Source organism: Brachypodium distachyon, chromosome 1 (genome assembly GCF_000005505.3).
Source record: "Brachypodium distachyon strain Bd21 chromosome 1, Brachypodium_distachyon_v3.0, whole genome shotgun sequence".
In the NCBI taxonomy this organism is placed as follows: domain Eukaryota; kingdom Viridiplantae; phylum Streptophyta; class Magnoliopsida; order Poales; family Poaceae; genus Brachypodium; species Brachypodium distachyon.
This window is the reverse complement of record NC_016131.3, coordinates 20,940,730-20,964,936: the sequence shown is the minus strand read 5'-3', so window position 1 is coordinate 20,964,936 and position 24,207 is coordinate 20,940,730. Positions and strand designations below refer to the sequence as shown.

Sequence of the window (24,207 nt, the reverse complement as noted above, 5' to 3'; positions counted from 1 at the left end):
ATAAACTCACAGATGGCACACTGCCTGTGGGACAACTATGAGGGTCACAGAAAATATCATCTGGCAAACTGGGATATGATGGCAATGAAAAAGGAATATGGAGATTTAGGGATCCCTAACCCGAGAGACTTAAATGTGACACTGCTGGCCTCTTGGATTCATAGATATAAAATGGACTCTAACAGACTTTGGAAACAAATTATAGAACATAAATATAATGTTACTAACCCAAATATCTTTGCTTGTGATAGTAGAATGAGCCCTGTTTTTGGGAAAGGTGTGATGTGGGCTAGTAAAGTAGCTATGCTGGGATACCAATGGCTGGTGGGAAATGGTAGATCTATTAGGTTCTGAGAGGATCATTTGTTTGGTGGCACTAGCCTTAGTTTTGAGATGTTTATATTATCTGCAATGAACAATTGGCTTCTATGCCTGAGGTCTGTGTTGATGGGGAAATTAGATTATCTTTTAGGAGAAATTTCAATCCCAGATTATTGGAACAGTGGGATGCTCTATCCCAGATCCTCTCTAGTGTGGTTTTCTCCACAGAGGAGGATCAGATGATGTGGAGGCTACACAAGTCTGGTGTATACACCTCCCAATCTCTCTATGCTGTAGTAAATTTTAGAGTAATAACACCTGTGTTTGTGCCTGCTCTATGGAATATTCATGTGCCCTCACAAATACACATGTTCTTGTTGCTGCTAAGTAATAATAAACTTCTCACTAGAGATAATCTTGCCAAGCGACAAGAGCTAGCAGATAAGACCTGTCTCTTCTGCTGTGAACCTGAATCTATACCACACCTTTTCTTTGAGTGTGTTGTAGCCAGGCATTTATGTCATGAATTATCAGAGATTGTTGATAAACCTGCTATAAACTCCTTTGAACAAATGGCTACCTTCTGTCTATGTAACAAAAAGCATGGTGTTGTTAATATACTGACTTCTGGCCTGATTTGGACTCTCTGAAAATTCCGTAACGACTTATACTTTGCTCGGCATTTGTGGCTCAACGTTCAGGTCCTGTGGAGACGATTGCTGCGCTTACTAGAGCGCTGGCACCACTCTGCCCCGAGAAAGATATCCCGGTCTGGGACAAATGTCTCTTACTCATCGAGAACAAGGCGGTGGAAGCCCCTCGACTGCAGCTCTGAAGAAACGGCGCACTACTGTCACGGGCCCTGAAACTCCTCTCCTGCATGAAGTTGCGCTGAAGCTGGCCTGAAGACCCTGAGAGTGAGCAACCTGGGAGTGCGAGGACAAAATTTTCTGCTCTTTTGGCAGATGTTTTGCAGTGCTATTACAAGGTTGTATCGTTTAGTCTCCGTCAAGTTTTAACTCTTTTTGAGGATGTTAGCCGTTTTTCGGTTTCTTGGTCATATCACTGTACCGAACTATGTGGTTTCGTTTCGTCTGAAATGGAACAGGGCAAAAGCCTTTTATCTAAAAAAAAAAAACCAGGGAACAATATCGAACATCCGGCCCCGCCTCACGCCAAACTCAACTCGCGGCCAGCCAGAGCATGTTATGAAAGTACGAACCGAAGACCATTTTTCATTCCAGTAACTTTTCTCTGAATCAGGATACCCAGCATCGTATTCTATTGTTTGTTTAGTCAGTAGCATGCTCTATGTGTGGTTACTTTCGTAATGGGAACGACCTTAACAAGCAAAATTATAAATAAACCAGCCAGCAAACGTGATCCCAGAGATCCCACCAACATATGCGGTACAACGATAATACAGATTTAAACAGACGGGTGCATAAACAGCACAACGGCAAGCACCAAATGACATTAGTGCACGTCTCAGTATGCTGAAAATATCCAATGCTCCAACAACCTCTTCTTAATCAAATGTTCCATCGCTTGTAGTTTTTTTTTCCTCAGAATTGACAGAGCGGCCAAGAAACAGACTGGACGAGCAATCGGGTCGTACTGAGTATTTGACCACTGCTTGATAAAAGTACCACTGGGTTCATGTCCTCAGACCTGAACACAGTTAACAATCATTGTCAGCACACGGCTTAGCTAGCCAAGCTAGCCATGGTGCCACCAAGAAACAGGGAGGATGAGCAATCAGGTCATATATGTTAATGATTTGACTAGAGACCGATCAATGTACCACTGGATTTGTGTCCTTCGACTTGAACACGATTAAGACTCGTCATCGGCACACAGGTAAGCTAAGAATGGCGTGGCCAGACTGCACCATAAACATCCTTCTTCGTGTACCTCCGGTCCCATGACCATGGTACATCTGAAAGTTAAACAACATTTTAGGTTTCACAGCTCAAAGCATACTAAATATTATGACAACAGCTAACCTTCTGGTCCATAAAGCTGTGGAGGGAGTTGATATGGCACTGGCAATCTGATAACTTCAGCAGATGGTTCCTTTTCTTCATCATCTTTCCAGCAAAGTGTGACCAGCTTGGTCTTGATGGTTTTACCAAGGGTCAGGTTACCCTGGGTACACGTGTGAGAAATGAAGGTGAGATGAAAGAGAAATGTTTCCATAGCAATAATAAAATGACCAGGGGTGATTTTCTACTACCAAGTTTGAGTGATTCTTCTCCGTGCATGAAAATCGTGATACAGACTGGAGAGTTTTGGGCAAGAACAGTACACCCAACTGAAAGCAGGTCAAATGAAAAGGTATAGTCACAATTCCGTGATGACTGGTAGTGAAAGTTGTTGGTCTATAGATGCCTTATCAACGCAAGTTCTATAATCTAGAGAAAATATCATAAAAAAAAGAAAAATGCATCCGAATTGTGTACCTCGTATGACCGTATCATCAGCTGCGTATTGTTCTTCTGCAGTGCGCCCCAAGCAGCTTTGCTTAAATTTGATGAGGTAAGCAGAAACCATCTGATGGGGGAAATAGACAAGACTTTAGATACTACATGTCCGACTACTTAAAACTCTCAACTTTGAAAATAAGTACAAATCACCCACGGACGGTTATTGCTGTGTTAGCCACTTTTGTGGACTCGGTCAGTGTTAAGCCAACGAACTAAACTGGAAGCCACAAGGAAAAAGTTGATTGCGCTTTTAATATTTAATTAATTAACTGCCAACTTAATTTGTGAGGTTAATTGGTGGCAGTCGCATGGCTCAGTATCTTCCTGACTAAGAGATTCTAGCCCAGCCAAATACCATGAAAGCAAAAAAACTACCAAAGTAGTGTGAAAATCGCAGTAGTTTTAAAGTTAAGGATGTTCGAATAACTGGTGTGGTAATAGATAGTCTAAGCTGTACTTTCATGGAAGCAGAGGGGGGGGGGGGGGTAAAGCAGACATTTTTCTTAGATAATGATCATCCAGTGAACTATTACAGTTATTTGGTCATGAAATGGTAAGAACTATATAGGGACAATATAAACTTACGCAATATTTTGACCATTGTAACGAGCAAAAGTTTTTATGTGAGGCATAGCATGGCTGATGAAAAAAAAAGCAAGATCAGAATATCAGTTTGCATCAGTCATAAAAAATATATTGACAGAAGAAGAAAAATGTAAGACCCAAAAGGGACAAGTATGCCAATCTTTTGCAGGCTATATCAATAATTGATTGAGCATAAGATGATGATGCCCACTTGGACTGAGATTACAAATATGCAGTGATAACCATTAGTACATTACATGGCTAATACCAGAGTGCTGTTGTTTAGATTATAATGAGGATTTCAATAGACCTTATTTTGCCAAAGAAACCAGATCAGATGATACTAGTTGACAGCCATGCAGAAACAACATACTTGCTTTAGCAGTGTGGTAACAGAGAATGACAGGACTAAAGGAAGACATCTCCATCCTTAGCTCTTTTAGCTATACTACCCCATTACTTGGAATTGAATGCTATCTCTTCAAAGGCTGTATCTTAGCAAGAGTTTTAAAAGCTACAGTACATAATTAAAGGACAAATAACAGCAAGTATGACACTATTATATTTTGGCCACAACTAACTAGTCTTGTATTCATGGATACCATGAGGCAAAACCAAACAGCCCAACCAAATCGTCTTGTGACACATGGCATATTACACCACACAAAAAGGATTAGATAAATTACCCATTGTGATAATCTAAGAAATAGAGAAATCTACAATGTGATACGATAGTAGATAATTTGCACAATGAGTCAATAACTGGTATATAACATCCTATTTGTTAAGAACTATGAAATTTTATTTGAACCGATATATAGCTTTTCAGGTAGCTGCAGAGAGAGAGAGAGGGGGTGGGGAGAGAGATAGAGAGCATACCAACGGCCTACATGATCTGCTTTCCACCTGGACCAATATTTTCTCAAGAAATCTTTCTCAACATTCTTCTGAGGACTTGGAATGCAACTACCAGCTGCATACCCCTAAAATGATATATCAAGCACAAAAAAGGTAGAATAAGACATTAACAATCAAGTACAAAAGGACCCATCAAATTCTGCCAGCATTGATCTGAGAAGTTAATACAAATTTATTTAAGCTCGTATGCTTTTAAGGCCAGCACTGATCCCTCGTGGAATATCATAACCTATTACCAAGTATTCAACATGTCAAGAAATTACAAGCATGTATTTGGATGTTGTCCAAAGTCTACCTTACCAGTTTTTTGACCACGATCAAAATTTTGGTGTTTGCTTGGATGGTGACCAACTTTTTGGCAAGCCAATGCCTCCTTATCAATCCTAGTTCATTTTTCTTGCCAACTTTGGCCAACTCATGGGCAAACAAAACCTCCACCAAAATTTTGGCTAGCCAAATATTTGGCATGGCAAGGTGGGGCTTAAACAAAACATACCGCAAATGCCCAGGGTCCATTCACAAATAAAGCATGCACTTCTTGATGACACGGTAAGTACAACTGTAGGCCATATTTATACCTCTATTGAGCACCTAACATCCTCCACTGTAGGCCAGACAATAAGTGGTTTCCCGATCCCCAACGGTGATCCATCATCTGCTTTACCAGCTGATAACGAGCATGCAAACTCAGTCATCCATTTTTCATCAAGTGATCCCAAGGAGGAAAACTGCATGCAAGAAGAAACTAATGCTAAACATCCTTTAAAAAGTCAAACATGAGAAAGAACGGACAATGTCTAGTATGAATGCTCGATTTGGAGTCCCATTAACTGGGTGCAGTAAGTGATAATATAATTGCTAAGGTACCACATTACACTAGTTTGGTTAGGTATAGATCCTGCATTCTGCACACCCCTGTGATACAACATAAAAATGAAAAATTGCTATACTGCTTGATTATTCACTATTCAACAATCACCAGCAAGACATAACTAACAGCTTGATGACATTCATATGCCATGAAATTGTAAGGTTCATGTACTGGCTTTCTTAAGGTCATCATACAACATAGCTGCCTGGTAGCAGCAAGTTTGGCATATCAAATCAATTTCTTAACTTTAAGCATCTAAGGATAAATACAAGGCTATTAAGTTCGCTTATCAGTTATCAATGTATCTTGGAAACTAGCATGCCCTGACAAATTGATAGATGCATGAAAAATGAAAGGTACCTGATAAATAAGTGGGGACTTGCAAAATTGTTTTTCAAATACACATCCTTCAAGAACACTCCTAAGCTTCATATGGCCCCACTTTTTAATATTGGGGCCCACATGATAACCAGGAACGGATCCAATCAGCCTGACCTGCAACCGGTATGAACTTGGTTGACATTTTTTTACGGAAACAAAAAAACCACATGATAACCAGGAACATTTGTAAAAGCATGTACAAGTAGCCGCCCATCCTGGGTGAACAGTAGTGAGTCTTTTGTGTAGGCAATGGGAGAAAACAATACATCACACTTAGCACATCACACAGTCACTCTAGCAAGACCAAATATGCTAAATCTCAATGTTCAGCTGGGGTCCCTCATAGGGCTGGCAATTCTCAATTTTGGTCTGGGCTGCTACATGTTAAAGATGTCTTCTACAGTCTTTGGAAAAAAAAGGTTGTGGAAAAGCAACTAGATTTTGGGAAGATTGGTGGTGTGCTGACAAACCTCTTAAGCTGCTTAATCCTCTGCTTTACAACATTTGCTTTACTACCGAGGTTTTAGTTGGAGATGTAGTTGAACCACAAGGGAAAAATGTGTTACATTTCACAGAACTTTAAAAAGAACTGACTGGAACTATCCTCACCATCTTCTTTGGAAGGTCAAAATTCCTCTTAAAATCAGGATTTTTCTGTGAGTTGTGCTAAATAGAAGCATTTTAACTAAGGATAATTTGAAACATAGAGGACGGAAGGGGGATACTAAGTGCCAGTTATGTGGGCGCACTGTCCCCTTGCAAGATTTCTGTGGTTTGTACTCCGTGTTGCCTTTGATCTGCCTCATGTCCCTGACACTGCGCCACAGCTGTTTGGTCAGTGGATGGAATGCATTGGGGTTGTGGGTGTGTTTTTGGGCCACTTGGAAAGCTTGTAACAATGCTTATTTTCGTAATAATCGGGTGGATGCTGCGGCATTACTCCGAGACCTCGCAGCGTTTTCCACGTCCGACATGGTTATATGTACAACCAGACACCAATAGAGCTCTTGAAGATAGCTCAAGAGCTCTATTGGTGTATCTTCAAGAGCTCTATTGGTGTCTGGTTGTACATATAACCATGTCGGACGTGGAAAACGCCGCGAGGTCTCAGAGTAATGCCGCAGCATCCACCGGTGGCAGTGGCAGTTCAATCTGTCTGTAGTAGTTCTTCAGAGTCCAACGATCCATGCCGTGGATCATTGCCATCCACTCCCCCCTCCCGCCCACCCAGTTCTTGTCAGCACCCGCCCCTTCATCTCCTGGATCCATGATTGTGACCACTGCTGGTATCATGGGATTGTCTAGTGGCATCAGCTTGGCATGCAACATCTGCAAAAGAGATATTTTCACAATCTGCATGCACGCTAGGTGTGATCTTACATGTACGAAAAAAACCATCTGCAATCTTACAAGAGAACATCGTTCGACTTGGAACTGAGGAATAAATATGAATGAGCGAACAAGAAAAAAGAGAATTGACTTGCAGTTGATGATGAAAAAAACCATCTGCAATCTTTCTCTATCAAGATGAAATGATGAATAAATGAATCAAGCAGGAATGTGATCTTTACATGTTTTTCGTGGTCTCCATCCGGCAATAAGTTGGGGTCACGGTGTAGCAGGCCTAGCACGCCGAACGGGTGGCGGTTGGGGTCGTCCCGGATCGCGGTACGGCAATGAGGAAGGGCGCGAGCCAACCTGCAGGTGCTGAGGATGTCGAGAGCGGCGGTGGTGATCCCCATAGTCCCTTCGTCGAGGTGCTTGGCCGCGTTTCGCTTGTCCGGCCAGGAGTCACAGGAGCGCCAGGAGGAAGCCATGGCGGTGGGAGGCGATGCTAGCAACTGAGCGCGAGGAGGCGGGGATAGGAACTGACGCTTGGGAATACTTAAGGGCACGTACAGTAGTTTCGACGCTGGGCGGCGCGTGGAGGCGGGGCTAGGTACTGACGCTTGGGAATAAGGGCACGTAGGCAGTTCGTTGCTCCTCATAGTACGTTACCTCTAATCCAAATGTGCCCAGACAATGGTCTCTCTTCTTGTACTTTCCTTTTCATTTTATGACAGGCCATAAATTTAAGAAAAAACATATTGATGATTCAGTGCGGCTCATAAAGCTTAAAGTAACTTGAGATTAAACAAATATACTAACCGTTGAGCTACTATAATCAAATTTTCTAAAGAATGCTGCATTGATGTTGACATCACCAGCAACCGGGAGTTTTATCCTGAACTCTGGCCACTGCATTGTCAGGAAGAGAACAATTCAGTTCATGACACAGCGTAGATGAGATAGACTTTTAGCAAAAATTTAACTGCCGATGAAACAAACTAATACAATAGTAGCAACCAGAGTGAACTATAATGTAATGTGGGAAATTACCTACCAAAGGAGTGTTCCTACAACAGCCATACCTTAAGCTAAGACCGGATTGCTGCGTTAGGGAAGAGGCTTCTAGTTAGGAAAGAGACACAGATGTTCTACTTTCTAGAGTTCTAGTTGCCGAGATTAGCTAGCCTCAAGTTGCCTATACAAGGCCCTCCAAGCTGTATGGTTGTTTACGCTATCAATAAGAAATCTTTGCACTAATCTCTATTCTCTCTGCCCCCATTATCTTCTGATGTGCTCTGAACACAACGGTTCCTCACTGAATCCTTGTTGGCCCTATAGCGCCGCCTGGCCACAGGTGCCCCTTTCGGTCCACATGCTCTAACATATAAGGAGGGGTTCCCAAAAGGCTAAAAGCTAGATCGTTCCAAGATGAACTATGCATATGATGTTTATGAAGGCTAGGTACTTCCAAGATACTAAAGTACACTAGAACTGATCTGATAACAGGATAAAACTTGCTACAGAACAAAGTTCTATGGAAAATCAGATCATGCTTCAATTGTTAATTATGAATGTATGAACGATTATTTGAAAACTTGTCAAAAAAAAAGATAATTTGAAAAAATGCACATAACTGCTTGCTCCATTCTTTTGCTGACAAGTTCGAGTGGCTGATGTTCTTTCAAAATGGTGATAGTAATTTTAAAATTTAAGACAGAGATAGCAAACAACAATTATTAAACAACAGTATGTGAACTGAAAGAACAGTGGATTATATATTTTTAGTTTTATACTAGAAGCAAAGAGAGGATACCCTGATACCTTAAGTGCACTGAGATAATCAACCAGGTCGCTCTCAAAAGAAATGTTTTTATTCATATCCTTTGTATCTTTCCAGGGAAAATCTTGTGTCCATAGTCCCTGACTCTTGTTATTCCAATCAACATGTATCAAATTTGCAGTGTGCACCACAACACGAATCCCTTGAGGATAAACAAGTAGCATGGCCTTTGAATGATGTGTTCCAAATGTAATTGGAAGTGGAGGCTTGTGAAGGATCCAATTTGCTGGTTTCGATTTCTATATCACACAAGCATGATGTGAAATGAGAAAAAAGTATCAATAAACAAGATATCAAAAACTTTAGGCAAATTTGCCACCTTCAAATGCTCCAATGAAGCACCATCTTCTCCATGTAAAACTAGGACATGTGGAACTTTCCTTAGACTTGGACATGCTGCAACATGGAATAGCTACTTACAATGATGCATTAAAAGATAATGTAGATAATGAGAACAAAAGGCACAATTGTATTTTACCATATAGCAACACAACAATCTCAGAATATATTGTAAAACAAATTGCTAACTAATACTCCCTCCGTACCGAAATTATTGTCACGACGACATTTTTGTAAAAATCCCCCTCCGCTTTCTACAGCCTTGCTCCGATGTCCTCTTCTTTATTTACGTCTCTTTCTGCACTCGTCCCCCATCTCCGCCCCCTTCTCCTCGCCGCCGCTCTCCCTCTCGCCCCCGCCGCGCTCCGGCCGCCTCCGCCACGCTCCCCTCCACCTTCCCCTCTCTTCTCCACCGCCGCGCGCCAAGATGGTTGCTCTGACAAAAAAGGAGGCACTATTGGTCCGGTGGATTCAGGGGCTGCGAGGCCGGATCCGGTGGCCCACTGTCGTCACCGCTGCCGCAGCCCGAGGAGGAGCATCAGCAGCGAAAGAGGAGGAGCAGCAGCAGCTACTCATGGCGGCGCGACGAGGAGCAGCTACTCAGGTGAGGTTTTTACTCTGTTTCTGTGTTCGATTGGCTAGCTACTGCTGCGGCGGCGACGGCGGCAGATTGATGGTTTTTCTCTCTCTCCAGGGGAGGCGACCTGGAGAGGGAGGGCTGGAGAGGGGAGGCGACCTCGAGACGGAAGCGACCTGCAGAGGAATGGCGGAGGCGACCTGGAGTGTGATATGAATTTGAATGTTCTTGTAATTTTTGTAACTCTGAGGATGTTATTGTAAAATGTATTTCCTGAAGAGGCTGCGACAACAATCTCGGTACGGAGGGAGTAGCATGCTAAGATGCAATATTGGGAAAGAAGACAAATCAGAGTCATAATCTAATTATCATAAGGGTGGGTCCAAGGCAAGTGCCTCATTCATTTGTGTAGCCCTACATTACCACTGTCCACTGTATTCACATGCATCAACACATATAAGCTTTACTCTTAAATATCAGCAGTGGCAGTAGCTCAACATCAAAACATTCAACACTCATGCATGGAAAGAACTTAGGCAAGGCCATAAGGCAATGACCCAACAATACACATGACTCAAGAAACCAACAAACGTGACCACTCTAGCTGTCTGAATAATAGAAGGCGCCAAATGAGTTAGGTTACTAGTAGTACTCTACTCAGTACCAATGTACTGTCACTAAACTTTGTCAGAAGTAACAATTAGGTCCTTGAACTATGAAACGTAATACTTAGGTCCCAGTACTTCAATAAGTGATTCACTTGCGTCCTTTTGTGGTCTGACCGTGCCACTGTGACCTTTGACTGGCGCAATGCTGGCCATAGACCAACCAAACCAACTGGAATATTTTCTTCCAGGTCTCTGTGTCCTGTGGAGAATAGAGTCCCACTCAGCCCTCATCTATTCCTCTACTTTTCACACGACATGTGGCGGCAGAGGTGATTCACACTTCATAGCTCCAAAATCTGCCTGAAACCAGCTAAGAGCACGCTCTAAAAGCTGCAACTTGCCCAGTGATTTAGGCATTTGAAGCACATTTGTTGGGGTTCTTCTTTCACTTTGAAACGAGTCAGAAGCATTGTCCTCTAGGAGCAGTCAGGAGCACAGGGCACTCCACGAGTGGGAGCTTGGCCTTAGCCTGGTTCATTGAGAGAGAGAGAGAGACAGAGACAGTGCTCAGATTCATGGCTCCTGGTAGCTGGAGTAAGAAGATAGAGGGAGAGGGAGGGGACGAATGGGGAAGAAGAGACATGTGGGCCCTTATATAGTTTCACGGGTGTAATCTATAAAATGCCCGACCGATGCTGGCGTCAACACTTCTGGTCTGACGTGGAGCCGGTCAAAGGTCACAGTGGCATGGTCAGACGAAAAAAGGACGTTAGTGAATCACTTATAAAAGTATCGGGGCCTAAGTGCTATGTTTAATAGTTTAGGGACCTAAGTGTTATTACCAACATAGTTCAGAGACCTCGGGTGCATTTCACTCATAAATAAATATATAATCAAAACTTCATGTTTAACAGAAATAAGCTACGAAAGGATGACAATCCACAACCTTACTTTTGTAATAAATAACTTACCCGTAAGCAACCAATCCATGTCCACCATATAATTTGAGAGTACAGCAAGGAGCACTTCACCCTAAGAATTTATTCATCATGTAAGAACTAGTGTACTTCTCAGTCCAATCTGACAATGTAGGAATAGAGAGTGAAAATAACAAGCCGTTTATTTGAGTATCTTTTTGTGATTGTGAACAAACATAGAAGAAAGGTTCACTAAGTATAAAGCAGAACTTTGTGTGTATAGATTGCTTTTAACATTTTTACTATATAGGGTTCATTTGGGGTGGGGAATTGAACATACAGCTATGAGCCCTTTTAACTACCAATAAAAGGAGCCAATTCATCAACAGTCTAGACGAGTATAAAGCCAAGTGATCACTGATCAGTCATAAAGGGCTCATGGGATCTGAATTACCGTGGGAACGAGGGCATGATGAACATAATTAACTGCTGCTCGTGTAACTTCAACCAAAGAGTTCATATTGAATGTGCACTACCTGTATGACATCCTGAATGGTAACTGCTGAAGTATTAGTCCATGATGGAAGACCTTGGACACGCATGAGTCGAAAAGTCAATGGAAGTACATCTTTCAAAGAACCGGCAGAATGCATTCTCTCGTTATTTCTCTCAGAAGAACCAGCACTATCAAGTGAACTTGATACTTGAACACAAGCCATGCCAGTAGCAGACATAGTTTCTTCTGCAAAGCTTTCCTGATTAATGTTCAGCAAAGGATCAACATTCAACACTAATCCTTTCATGCAATTCAAACTCTAAACACAATTTTTCACACAAAGAATTATTTACTGTACAACAGCAGAAGGATCACCATTCACATATACAAGGGGGTGATTATGGGTATAAAGTACAAACACTTAGTTCAAGAAACTTTTTGATCGTTTTGTTTTTCTGCTTCCTCATCATTTATAGGGTAAGTGCTGAAATATTGTCATAAAGTGCACACAAGAGAAAACTTTTCTGCCGTGGTGGAATAGACCACAATCATTGGCATTTGAAGAACATGAAAAGTAATATATGAAGTCTTTTATGTACAAGGAGTCAAGGATAGATAGATTTCTCATAAAACTTATAAATTAAAAGAACGATAGCAATATCACCATAGTGTTGTTGTCGGCTAGTATTACTACATCTTTGATATACCATCACTAAGTTTTAATATTACCAATATGAAAATTACAACAATTTTGAATATTATTTTGATATTTTCTACAACTGAGTGATCGTTGAAATAACAACAAGAGAAAATATAAAGAAATAGAGGCTCGTTAAGAAAATGCAAAAGATTAAGAAACACTTCCTTTGTATGGTTGGTGACCTACATCTGCATGTAAACCAACAGTCCTGGCCTAATTTACTTGATTGTATCATACTAGTATTAAGGCGTTAAGATTACCTAAGCATTGAAAAGATTGTTCTTTTTTAATTTGCAATGCAAGTCACTTGGATTGGTTTTAGTGTTTTCGTACTCAAGCATTATCCAGATTGAACAGCATGGTGTTCTGCAGAGGCAGCTAATAACTATGGAGTCACACAAATATAATTTTCACAAAGATTGCCTAGACAAAATTCTCATAGAGATCATGATAATTAAACAATGGATGCACAACAAATAGGGTCAACTGACCTGTAATGTTCTTGCCAAAGCCTCATCTTCCACAATCTGTCGATTCCTTTTGGCAACCACGCATTCTTCCTCCCTATGCCGCTTCCCCTTCTTCAAGTCATTTGAATCCACCGGTGTGGAACTTTTATGCTCATCGCCCATATTCACATACTTCACAAAATAATCACCAGGAATGAGCTCCAAGACATCATCATGGATAATCTTCGCTCTCTCTTTAGCACAAACCCTTCTCCTCTGCCCCTCTGATTGTACAACAATAGGATTTGGCCCTTCCTGAAAACCCATTGACATTTAACTACAACAGCTCTTTTTTTTTAATTAAAAGCCATCAGAACACAATTATTTGGCATCATCATCAACTATCCTTGGCATCTTGCATACTCACCACAACTACTTCGATGGAGCCATCAGCTGAGACGCGCAGACTCAGGTGCTTGCGACTGACTCTCTTGTCAACAACCACCAAATTACTCCTGCCAACGACATTGGAGCCCTCAAAGATGGGAATGCTTGGCAGCGAGGCACCCAAGGACCCAGCTTTGCCTTCACCAAAGGGAACCAGAGTCCCAACCCTTACCTACATACAGAACAGAACCAACACGCCACACACCGGTCGAACAGAATGTACACATCAGTAACGCGAAATGAGCAACCAGAATCATCAAATCCCAATGCACAGGAAAACGGTAATTAGGAGAGAAATCGCTGGACTGAAGTTTGATCCCATTCCAATCACGCCCTCCACCGCAATAACGACTCCAAAACGAAGGAGGGGGTAAACTTACTCGAGAGGACGACGCCATGGGGGAGGTTTCGGAGGGGAGTTTTGACTCCTTCCAACCCTAAACCCTACAAGACAACATCAGGACTCACAGGAGAAAGAGAGGCGAACCAACAGAAAATAATGGTGAAGACGAAGGGGGCGGCGCACGTGTAAGGTTTTCAATTTACCCCTGGGAAATATATATTATTAGATGTAACCCCGTTGAGGGTTAAGAACAAAACAAAACCTTGCAATACAGGGTCTTTATATAGTTATCCTCTTTCCCATGGACAGTCCGGTGAAACAAGGGTGTTGTTCCATCTTCCGTTTGGAGCAGCCTGCGGCTGTCGCTTGGGAACTGGAAGGTGCGTATCCATAGCGATAAACTCCCTCCCCTAATTTTCTTCCCAACAGTTTGTACTAGCAATTATCTGTTTCTTATGATATTCCTGTTATTACGCCCTACCTAGATCATGATTTCTTCCGGTTTCTCTGGTAGCTGCAGCGATGGATTTAATCTAGAAGTTTGTTTGAATTTAGGATTGCTGGTCCCGTGAGAACATTTAGGGATTTCGGGTGTTCCTTGAACTCGGGCACGGTTGAATAAATAAATACCAAACTAGGGGAAATCGTGCTGATGATGGGATTAAGAATCTAGGGTTTGACATCGTACTATTCTTCTAGTCCTTTGACATCTAGTTAGATAGAGTCATCCGAGCTTGCTTTAACATTTGTTCAATTCAGTACTTGAATACAATCTTCTTTCGAATCATTAGGTTAATCTAACAAGAGGGTTGTATGATGAAAGAATTATGATATGACATGGATGTAATCATTATTGTTTTTCGATTTGTGATTCATGGGCCCTGGTATCATATAAACTGCAGAAATATAGAGCCATAGTTATTCGAACAGATGCTACCTCTCTTCTTTGTCAAAGTCAATACTGTTCCACGATGTCGCCTGTCGGGTTGACTAGTGAAGGAGTTGAACTATGTTGTGACCCCTTCATTTTTGTATATGGTGTTTTCAAAGTTCTGTGAAGTCTGATTGTCTAAGTTTTAATGAACCATTGTATTTGCTTCATTTCGTGTGCAGCAACATGTAGGTAACTTATTGCAAAGTTATTACTCCCTCCGTCCAACAAAAGATGTCTCAAATTTGTCAAAATTTGGATGTATCTAGACATGACTTAGTGTATATATGCGTTCAAATTTAGTCAAAGTTGAGACATCCTTTGTTGGACGGAGGAATATCTGATTTTTCTCTTTTCCTTGATCATTGTATTCATCTAGTTACTTATTGTGCAGCCTTTTCTTTTAGCAGATTTCTTGGAATTTTACATATTTTTGGGAAACTGCATATTGCTCAACAATTTAGACTTTAGTTCGTATCATGGATCAACAACCCAAAGATGATGTTGATTTTCTTGAACCATCGATACTGTTAGATGAGACACACTATCAAGAGGGTTATAAAAATGGTTATGATGATGGCTTGGTATCTGGAAAGGAAGAGGGAAGGCAGGTTGGTTTAAAGATGGGTTTCCAGGTAGGTGAAGAACTGGGATTCTATCAGGGTTGTTTGGATGTGTGGATGTCAGTAATTCGCCTTGAGGAAGGTGCATTCTCAGCTCGGGTCAGGAAGAACATGGAGCAGCTAGCTGTACTGCTGAGCAAATATCCTTTGTCTGATCCAGAGAATGAGCAAGTGCAAGACATGATGGAGAAGATAAGGCTGAAATTCAGGGTTATCACGGCAAGTTTAGGAGCAAAAATGGAGTATGAAGGTCGCCCCACATCATCTAAGCAGGACGTTGAGGATCTGTAGCTTATGTAGTAGTATGGATAGGTCCCTTGTAGATTATGAAATCTGAATTACCACTTTGAAATTGATATGTGGTGCCAATATGTTTTGCTTTCATTTTGGATCTGTGATGCCTTATGCTACTCCCTCCGGCCGGAATTGCTTGTCACTAATTTAGTACAACTATGTACTAAATCTAGGACAAGTAATATGGGTTGGAGGGAGTACTAAAGATCTGCATGAAATTATGCTGCCACCAGGATAACCGAGGAAACCTGGACCACTGTATCTAAGATCTATTCGACATGAGGGGATTTTGGAGTAATGTTGTTTCTTAGCCTCAGTCCTCTCTCATCATTTGTAGTTGTGCCTTCACTGTTACCTTTTCACTTGAGATTTGAGGTTATCTGGTTGATATACTTGTTGTGAAAAGATGTTTTATTCTGTATATACTACACAAGGAGCTCTTATTATGACATATTTCAGCTCTAAGAAGTAGGCTTGTTTATCATAGTACTCCTGGTGTTATATGCCAGTCACATATATTGCTTGTTTTTTTAGGGAAAGAAATCAGTACCAGTTACTGTCCCATGGCACAATCACTCGGTGCCATTATCATTCCCTTTTCTTCTCATGGCAAGGACCTCCCTTAGGCCTTACTCTAGAGACATCATTGCAGAAATCAGTACCAGTAGAGATGGTATGCTCAGCTTTGGTATGAACTAATGACGTGGGGCATTAGCTCTGATCTTGATTCTTACTAATGGGTCTTCTTCATGGTTCCTTCCTCTGTTTATGTAACTGTGCCCTTCTTTTTCCCAACAAGATGCAATTGTATACCTTTGCATATATGCTCATAGGCTTCGAGCTGACTCTGATGGCTGCCTTGACTGAGCGTTTGATCTTAGTTAGGAGAGACAGTAAAATTTGCGTCTACTCGAGGGTAGTAGCACCGAGCCCAGGATAACACGGAAGAGACGAAGACCAAACAACACACAAGGCTTCCAGTTACCAACGGCGACAACGCTGCAGCACGGAACGGAAGCAAGAGTCGAGACTTGAGAGTTGAGCCTTCTCTGGTCCAAATCCGTCGGCGGCAACATGGCGTCAGGGAACCAAGGCACGCCATGTCAACGGAAAACGCCACCGCGCCGCGCGAAAAGGTTGCAAAGAACGACCCGAATTCGCCTAAAAACGGTCACACGACTCCGTTCTCACACGGCACAGCAGCAGATCGTGCTCCTCCCAGCCCGACCCCATGATAAGCGCGACGCCGACGCCGCTCCTCCCGCCCTCTCCTCGCCTCCGCGGCAGCCGCCTCTCCCCCACGGCCGCCTCATGCCTCCCCGACACCGGCACCGGCCCGCCACTGACCGCGGGCACGGACCAACAGCGCTCTGGCCCGGTGGAGCAAGAGGATGCCGGGACGGGGACGGTCTCCTCCCCGCCGCGTCCCACTTCCGCCCCGCAGCGCGCGAGCTCGCAGCTGAGCCGGTGGTCGCGCGCGCGCGCGCTCCGGTCCGGTCGGCGTCTGGTACGGGGGAGCGCGGCGGTTTCTGTGCCGACCAAGTCACCGCCGCCGTCCTCCTCCTCCTACTCCCAGGAGGAGGTCGCGGCGAAGACGGTGACGGCGGAGGAGGACGGTGATGGCGACGAGGCGGTTGCGGCTGGGGCGAACACGATTTACATGGTGTCGGACGGGACGGGTTGGACGTTGGAGCACTCGGTGAACGCCGTGCTCGGGCAATTCGAGCACTGCCTCGTAGACCGCCGCTGCGCCACGAACACCCACCTCTTCTCCGGGGTAAAGAACCATCTTCGTCGCTGCACTTTATAGGAGTACCTTAAATCCTTAATTCTTCACTTCGGATTCCGGCCACCGCTCCGCTCTCCAGTGCGATGTCTGGTTTGCACGAAATGTTGTTGTTCTCTGCTATTTAGTGTCGGCTCTTGCTAGTAGAAAATTACCACTGCGCCATTTTCAGTAGTCACTTTGGCAAATGTTCTACTTTCCCATCAAACTAGGGGGATGTGAATGTTTGGACTGTAGCAGTAAATTTCCGATATGGTAATTCGAAAGTACAGTAAATAATTGGGTTGTGCATCATGCGATATCAAGACAAGGGACAAAAAGAAAATCAAAGATATTTAAAATCAATGAAAATCAAGTTTAGAGATGAAATTTATCATTTTATGGCCATAGAAGGGCAACCCTGCAATTTTGCTTTCGGGTTAATTTATACACAGATATGATCTCTTATTAGACTGATTACCGTGATGCCTGTGGCTGCAATTCCCCTTTGGCTTGATGTGCAATGTCAGAGGGGGTTAATTGGGGTACTTCAGTTCGTCATTATCTTTAAGTTTTGGCCTTCAAGCACTACAATCTATTTCTCAAGACTTTAAGTTGAAACTCATCAACTGTTATGTGAATGAAAGCTACGATATCCATTTTACTAGTTATACGAGAGAAAAAATATATTTTACTAGTCGCAATTAGTGGGTTATAGCTGTGAAATATGCTCAAAGTTAGAACAGAGGAAAAATTCTCCCCACATTAAAGTTTGAATGAATTGTGCTGATTAACATTTTAAAAAGTAAAAAAGTAATATGAATCTGTGTGAATCATGTAGTTGAGTAAGGCCGAATATGTGTTTTCTTGGTACAAAATGGTATTGACTGCTTCACAGTTCACACATGAGGTGGTTGGGATATTCAGAGAAAAAAATGGGGATGCTTGTTGCCAATTGGTCACGGCTAGTTTTTCTTTTATCTGTTTGTTTGGATCATATTATTGGCTTTTGGTCTTGCCATCTTGGTTTATAAATTATTTATTGGGTAGTATTCAACAAGCATAGGCTATGAGCTAAAGTTAACTGCATATCACTTCTCAGTACCAATCATGTGTCTTACAAGTTGATTACCAATGTTGTGTCTTACAAGTTGCTGCTAATTTGCTTTAGGTTGATGAAATCGATAACCTTATTGAGATAGTAAAGCAAGCAGCAAAAGAAGGGGCACTGCTTCTATATACACTTGCTGATCCTTCAATGGCTGAGGCAACTAAGAAGGCTTGTGATCTTTGGGGTGTTCCATCCACTGATGTTCTTCGTCCTACTATTGAAGCCATAGCTTCTCACATCGGTGTTGCTCCATCTGGGATTCCCCGAAGTTCTGCTAGCCGAAAAGGTCAACTTTCTGAGGATTACTTTGAAAGAATTGAAGCGATTGATTTCACCATCAAACAAGATGATGGTGCTCAGCCAAAGAACCTTGCCCGTGCACACATTGTGCTTGTTGGTGTTTCACGTACTGGGAAAACACCACTGTCAATTTATCTAGCACAAAAAGGATACAAAGTGGCAAACGTCCCAATTGTGATGGGAATTGATCTTCCGAAGGCTCTTTTTGAGATTGACCCGGATAAGATTTTTGGATTAACAATAAACCCAGTGGTTCTTCAGGCAATTAGAAAGGCAAGAGCCAACACTCTGGGGTTTCATGCACAAAATAGCAACTATGCTGAAATGGAGCATGTGAGGCAGGAGTTAGACCATGCAAATCAAATTTTTGCTCGGCATCCAATATGGCCAGTCATTCGTAAGACCACTTCCATTGTCTTTATGGAGAGTTGGAGACTCCATTTTGTTGTTTCTCATGTTATAACAATATTACTTTTCTCGTACAGAGGTTACTGGAAAAGCTATAGAAGAAACAGCTGCTGTCATTGTTAGGATATACCATGACAGGAAACAGAAGTGCTCCATGCCACGCATATCAAAACGGTACTAGCACCATGTTCTATCTCTTCTACTGTGCCTTGTAAAGTATGTGTGCTTTGATAAGCGCCGTGTCAACAGTACCCCAGCCTTTGATAGCTCTTACTTTGTGTGACCACTAACCACCTTCTAGGTGGTTTATGTATATAAAATATATGGGTTCGCAGTATAGTGCAGCAGGAAATAATAATGTATAATGCATGCTCTGAGTTTTCACTAGCTAAATTGTTTTTTTATTGGAGTATTTTTAGTTAGTTACAAAACGACACACATTTAGGTGCATGCTCGAGAAAAATTAAGTTCAACTGGATTTCTGAAATCTGTTAAAAATCAGTGATATATTCCTCTCAGTAAAAGTTTGGTGTCCTCCTTTATCCTCCTGAACCAGCGCTACTAAGACGGTGTCCACGGGAAGTCACTACGATTTCGTGCTCCTAGGATTGACCACTAAGATCATTTGCACCAGGATATGTTCACTGTTATAAGGATTGTTCACTCCTAGTTTAGGAGGCCTTCTGAAAGTAGTTTCAATCATAAGAACACCATGCACTAACTTGCGTTATTTTCACTCTTTCCTTTTGTTTCTTCGTTCTTTTGTTTATTTGTTATTGATTTCATTTACTTAACGAGTGCTATTCAAATTTCACAAACCTTGTTGCTTGGAACTATAATTCTTTCAATTTTACGGTTATGTTTGAACTATGCATCTTACCATGTGGAGAAGACCGCAATAGATTTCTGGTCATACGTGCGTCAACAAAAATGTAGGGTAAGGGCACCCTGAACCAAACCTCAGGTCCCTGAAGTCTCTTGGCCTCCTCGCCAAAAAAAAAGGTCCCTGAAGTCTGATTGAGCTGATCAGAACTTGGTTATATGGAAACTGCAGCAGCAGCAGCAGCAGCAGCAGCAGCTAAAGGGCTGATATAAGGGCTCATTAGATAATCCTTGGTTGGACTGGTAAAAAAAAGATAATCCTTGGTTGGTACTCCCTCCGTTCCATAATTCTTGTCTCAAATTTGTCCAAAATTGGATGTATCTATTCCTAAAAAGTGTCTAGATACATGTAAGATTTCGACAAGAATTATGGAACGGAGGAAGTACTTGATATTTTGTTTCAATTTTATACAAAGTGAACATAAATTTGAAAGTTGATATTTTCAATCCACAAATTGCCTATATGTGCTCTATGTATCCTGCAAAAGAGGTTTCAAGCTCACGGCAGCTGTAGCTGTCAACTCCAGTTACATGGTTTCTCTCTGAAATATCCTGGATATGATCCATGATGTTTCCATTGTATTGCAAGTATGATGCTTAGCCGAGGTCCTGAATTTGTCTGCATTGAAATTAACAACTTAAGAAATATGTTTCTGTTCTTGCAGGGTTGCTCCAATTAGAGTATACGATTATCTGTCAGAGATGGTTAGCCCTCCTGTTGAGCCTGAAAAGGTTCTGGCTAGGGACCTATAAGTCTATTCTGCGGCACTGAAGCGAACCAGAAATTCTAGGACCTACTGTATCTGGCATTTTTCACCTGTCCGGCCTCCCTGATTAGATTAGCGTCGTTGTGCATAGAGGTCCCAAATGTGTTGTTCCATGTTCTTTCTTCGTCGTTTATTTTTCGTTTTCTTTGTGTAGCCATGCAATCATGTACAGCCTCTTCTAGAAATGTTCCAGACAAAGACAATTATTTCGGAATAAATGAGTGTGTAATTTTTGTATGATTATATTGCTATATCTGTAAGGAAGAAAAATCTAGTATCATCGCTCCAAAGCGACATGTATTCTTTTCAGCTGCCAGAGAAAAAATAAGGGTAATCTCTTCTCCATCACAGGAAAGAGAAACAGAAAAAACCAGCACAGGAAAGAGAGGACATACATCACAAACTTCTCCATCAGACCCCCAACGAGCCTAATCTCTTCTCTGCGATTTACTATGTATCCTTTTCATATGACCACCCATTTTGTGCCGGAATACGGGTAATATCAGTCCCTCCAATCACAATCTCTGCAAATTGTAGGTTCAAAACTCTCCGCTGCACACGAAAATCTCTTTGGGCTCCAAGGCCGGTGTTTCACCGCGCATCGCTGTCAGCAGCGCCCGTGCCGCTTCCAGCGCTGTCCATCTTGCTCATGGAAAGGGTGAAGTAGAGCAGGATCAACGTTCCCACGCTGGACCTGCATAATAAAAACAGTGAAAGATGTTCAGAGTTTTTCTTTGGAGAAGAACACCTTGCTGAGCATTAACCCTGACAATCATTTCGTAAGGTTACTACTCCTAGATGAAGATGAAGATTTGATTCAGAATCAAATCTGTTTTTTTAATGCAACTTGTTGATTAACCCATTTGATATATGGATACTACACGTAGATGAATCGACAATCAGTTCAGAAACAACAAATCCAACTTGTTGAATCCACAGTGCCGTACTAGTAGACTATTAGTCCACGGTTAAAATTAGCATTTTTACAAGAAATCCTCCTCAAATGCACGAACAAGGATCTTCCCTAGTGATAAACAAGACCGGTGGTTCACCAATCGCCATCGTTTTACTCTCCTATTGCTGTAGGCAAGGCAAAACTGGCAACTAGTTCTGAAACGGGGACTTGCCAACAAAAACCACGGCCGGTCCTGTTTGGCATTCGATCGCCGGGTCACAAGGAAAGCAAATTCTTCTTCTTAACGATCCTGAACAGTGCCCTGCACCTGCAGTTGAGCACTCATCGCATCAAGAGGGGGATTTCTCATTTACTGGTGTCACGTTAGGCACGCCCGCTTGAATGTTCTGCCTAATGGTTCGTGCGGTTCATGAATGGCTCCAAGTACCACGGGTTCTTGGAGGAGTCATTAGCAGAAATGACAGATGAGGAGAGCTCGTACTCCTTCTGGCTACGCCACCTAAGTTACCTAACATGAGCAGCTACCAGCAAACAAGTGACACTAGCTGCCTCCTAGTTGACGCTCTGCTGCTGCATAGCTGGTTCCGTGATCGGATCTAATTAACAATTACTCCAGTAATTAAAACCGGGGGGGGGGGGGGGGGGGATTTTAAGATGTTCTTACAGCGTAGCGAAGAGGAAGACCACCCTCCGGGGATCGAGCCACGGCGCCGGTCGCCGCCCGAGCCGCCGGGACTTGCCTCCCGGCGTGCCGACGGCCCCCGGCGTGTGCGCGAGCCGGAGCCCATCGTCGGCGGCTGCCACGTGGACGAAGAGCGGGGACAGCGGGGGCCTCTCGCTGCCTGTCCCTGCGCCGCCGCCACCTCCTGCACATGGACGGATCAAATCAAAGTCAGCAACTGCGATCCTCCGGGGATTTGACGGCAAGGTTACACCTCAAGCAAGCTGCCCCTTCCCATTCGCCGTCAGAGACGTGCAGCTAGCGTAATTGTTACTGGTCTTTGGTCAGTTGGTCACTTGTGACTAGCTTAAGTTACAAGGTAAACTGATCTATCGAAGTCCATAGATAAATTTCCAAGGAGATGTCGACATGAGAAGAAGGAAACAAAAAAAAAGTAAAATTTGGTAATATTTATTCGAGATAGAATCGAATTGGGGGTTACTCGAAGAAGACAGTTGAGGATCAATTGAGGAGGGCTAACCTGCAGTGCCATTGGTATCGCCGTCGGCCTGCTTCCGTTCTGACCCCTTCCTCGAGAGCGACCGCACCACTCTCTGTTCACAGCACAATTAATTATGACACCATATCGAACTCTATCACGACGAGCTAAAGGAATCTGCCGGCGGCCGCCGGCCGTCGTGTTACTCGACTTACCGGTGTCCGCGGAGTCGCCGCCGCTGCCGCTGTCGTCGTCGTGTCCGGGCCGTCGCCGGCGAGCGACGACAGGGCGCCGACGTCGAGGGCGATGAACCCGCCGGCGTCTGAGTTCGATTGCCCCAGACCACTTGCTGGTGCAAGAACCTAAAGAACCAAAGTGTTAGCTATCTCTGCCGCTAGGCGAGATCGATGAAACCGAGGTGACCAGAGAGAACAACAGAGAATATTCATATAGCCTTAAAAAAAGAAAGCGATTTCAGGCGTCGCCGCTGCCGAAAACCCAATTCCTCCCAACCGCCGAAAACACATGAACAGCGCGTCGCGACTAGAGCCGATTGACTTGGCAGAAAATCGAAAGAGAGATGATGATGATGAGGCTTACGGGATGGTTGGAGGTGGCGTCCCCCATGCCTCGGTGACGTTCGCCTTCGGCGTGTACGAAGTGCTTCTTGTTCCTTCTCTTTTGTTGTATCCGAGTTTACGCCTTGTTCCTTGGAGAAGGAGGAGGAGAATTGAATTGAGGGGGGAATACTACCAAAACGAGGAACCGGAGGGAAAGAGCCGGCACTTTGCTCTTTTTGTTGTTGAGGGGCCAAAGATTCCTCGCTCTGCGCTTGATGAGCGTGTGGAGAGAAGATATGATGGTCACAGTACGGTGTCTCTTATATATTGCAGGATTTTTCATAGGGACCCACGGAATTGCTTGGAAATTACAGTGATCTTCCTGCTGCCAGCAAGACTTGGACCCCACTCTGGCTCAGCCAGTAAAATAGAGAAACAAATGCGGAAATAGAAAATAATTCAGGAGGATAAATCTTGGTTTGTTAAATCCTGCCGAAAATAAAACCGGGTGAGTTAATGAAAAGATGCATTTGCATGTATCTGATCATCTAATTTTTTTGCATGGATCTTCTAGAAGTCAGAGCTCATAAATGGTTCCACCCTACTCCTAATATATTTTGGTATTAGAAGGATATAAATAGATTTCTTTTCAATAAATGATTCCAATGACACAAGAGTAATAGTCTTCAATATTTTTTGGTTTTCTTTAAATGCAATATCCTAATATTGGTATTAGAAGAATGTAAATAGATTTTCTGTAAGCTTTTTATTCTTTAAAGTTTTCTTTTTTCAAAAAGTGCTCTCGACTTCTAGCATCAAGAGATCCAAGTTTCCAATTGATGTGATGCTTAAAATTCCTTTCAGGAAGGTAGTGTCTTGGTAC

At 42.9% G+C, this 24,207-nt stretch overlaps 5 protein-coding genes across 9 annotated transcripts; 2 read left to right on the top strand and 3 right to left on the bottom strand.

The window, feature by feature from the left end:
* Positions 1-1,569: 1,569 nt before the first annotated feature.
* On the bottom strand, positions 1,570-13,804 carry LOC100840189 (tyrosyl-DNA phosphodiesterase 1). 3 transcript variants are annotated; one of them, XR_002962499.1, is made up of 17 exons: positions 13,645-13,804; positions 13,245-13,436; positions 12,860-13,132; positions 11,709-11,927; positions 11,227-11,287; positions 9,051-9,127; positions 8,713-8,970; positions 7,711-7,800; positions 5,542-5,676; positions 4,889-5,038; positions 4,272-4,375; positions 3,393-3,446; positions 2,784-2,874; positions 2,558-2,635; positions 2,328-2,469; positions 2,126-2,260; positions 1,570-2,040 (listed from the first exon to the last, which is right to left on the bottom strand). XR_002962499.1 is itself a non-coding variant. In XM_024457891.1 (16 exons), exons 1-16 carry the CDS (start codon positions 13,660-13,662, stop codon positions 2,187-2,189), a joined length of 2,016 nt encoding a protein of 671 aa, XP_024313659.1. In that variant the 5' UTR covers positions 13,663-13,804; the 3' UTR covers positions 1,570-2,186. The 3 variants fall into 3 exon arrangements, 1 of the variants encoding a protein (XP_024313659.1); XR_002962498.1 differs by having other exon boundaries at positions 1,570-1,992; XM_024457891.1 differs by having other exon boundaries at positions 1,570-2,260.
* LOC106865908 lies at positions 5,625-7,554 on the bottom strand. Its single transcript, XM_014897642.2, has 3 exons — positions 7,134-7,554; positions 6,708-6,891; positions 5,625-6,498 (listed from the first exon to the last, which is right to left on the bottom strand). The coding sequence occupies exons 1-3, from the start codon at positions 7,548-7,550 to the stop codon at positions 6,398-6,400; spliced, it is 702 nt and encodes a 233-aa protein (XP_014753128.1). The 5' UTR covers positions 7,551-7,554; the 3' UTR covers positions 5,625-6,397.
* A 51-nt stretch (positions 13,805-13,855) lies between the features above and the next one.
* LOC100839674 (oral cancer-overexpressed protein 1 homolog) lies at positions 13,856-15,765 on the top strand. Of its 2 annotated transcripts, none has more exons than XM_024457893.1 (2): positions 13,856-13,987; positions 14,949-15,765. In XM_024457893.1, exon 2 carries the CDS (start codon positions 15,018-15,020, stop codon positions 15,450-15,452), a length of 435 nt encoding a protein of 144 aa, XP_024313661.1. In that variant the 5' UTR covers positions 13,856-13,987; positions 14,949-15,017; the 3' UTR covers positions 15,453-15,765. The 2 variants fall into 2 exon arrangements, with proteins under 2 accessions (XP_024313661.1, XP_024313662.1); XM_024457894.1 differs by having other exon boundaries at positions 13,904-13,987; positions 14,933-15,765.
* Positions 15,766-16,612: 847 nt separating this feature from the next.
* On the top strand, positions 16,613-20,925 carry LOC100839068 (probable pyruvate, phosphate dikinase regulatory protein, chloroplastic). 2 transcript variants are annotated; one of them, XM_003562944.4, is made up of 4 exons: positions 16,613-17,232; positions 18,392-19,028; positions 19,117-19,213; positions 20,587-20,925. In XM_003562944.4, exons 1-4 carry the CDS (start codon positions 16,687-16,689, stop codon positions 20,672-20,674), a joined length of 1,368 nt encoding a protein of 455 aa, XP_003562992.1. In that variant the 5' UTR covers positions 16,613-16,686; the 3' UTR covers positions 20,675-20,925. The 2 variants fall into 2 exon arrangements, with proteins under 2 accessions (XP_003562992.1, XP_010237547.1); XM_010239245.3 differs by lacking the exon at positions 20,587-20,925 and having other exon boundaries at positions 16,614-17,232; positions 19,117-19,443.
* LOC100839374 lies at positions 20,907-23,642 on the bottom strand. Its single transcript, XM_010239246.2, has 5 exons — positions 23,365-23,642; positions 22,980-23,126; positions 22,807-22,879; positions 22,269-22,470; positions 20,907-21,382 (listed from the first exon to the last, which is right to left on the bottom strand). Exons 1-5 carry the CDS (start codon positions 23,389-23,391, stop codon positions 21,280-21,282), a joined length of 552 nt encoding a protein of 183 aa, XP_010237548.1. The 5' UTR covers positions 23,392-23,642; the 3' UTR covers positions 20,907-21,279.
* Positions 23,643-24,207: the final 565 nt, after the last annotated feature.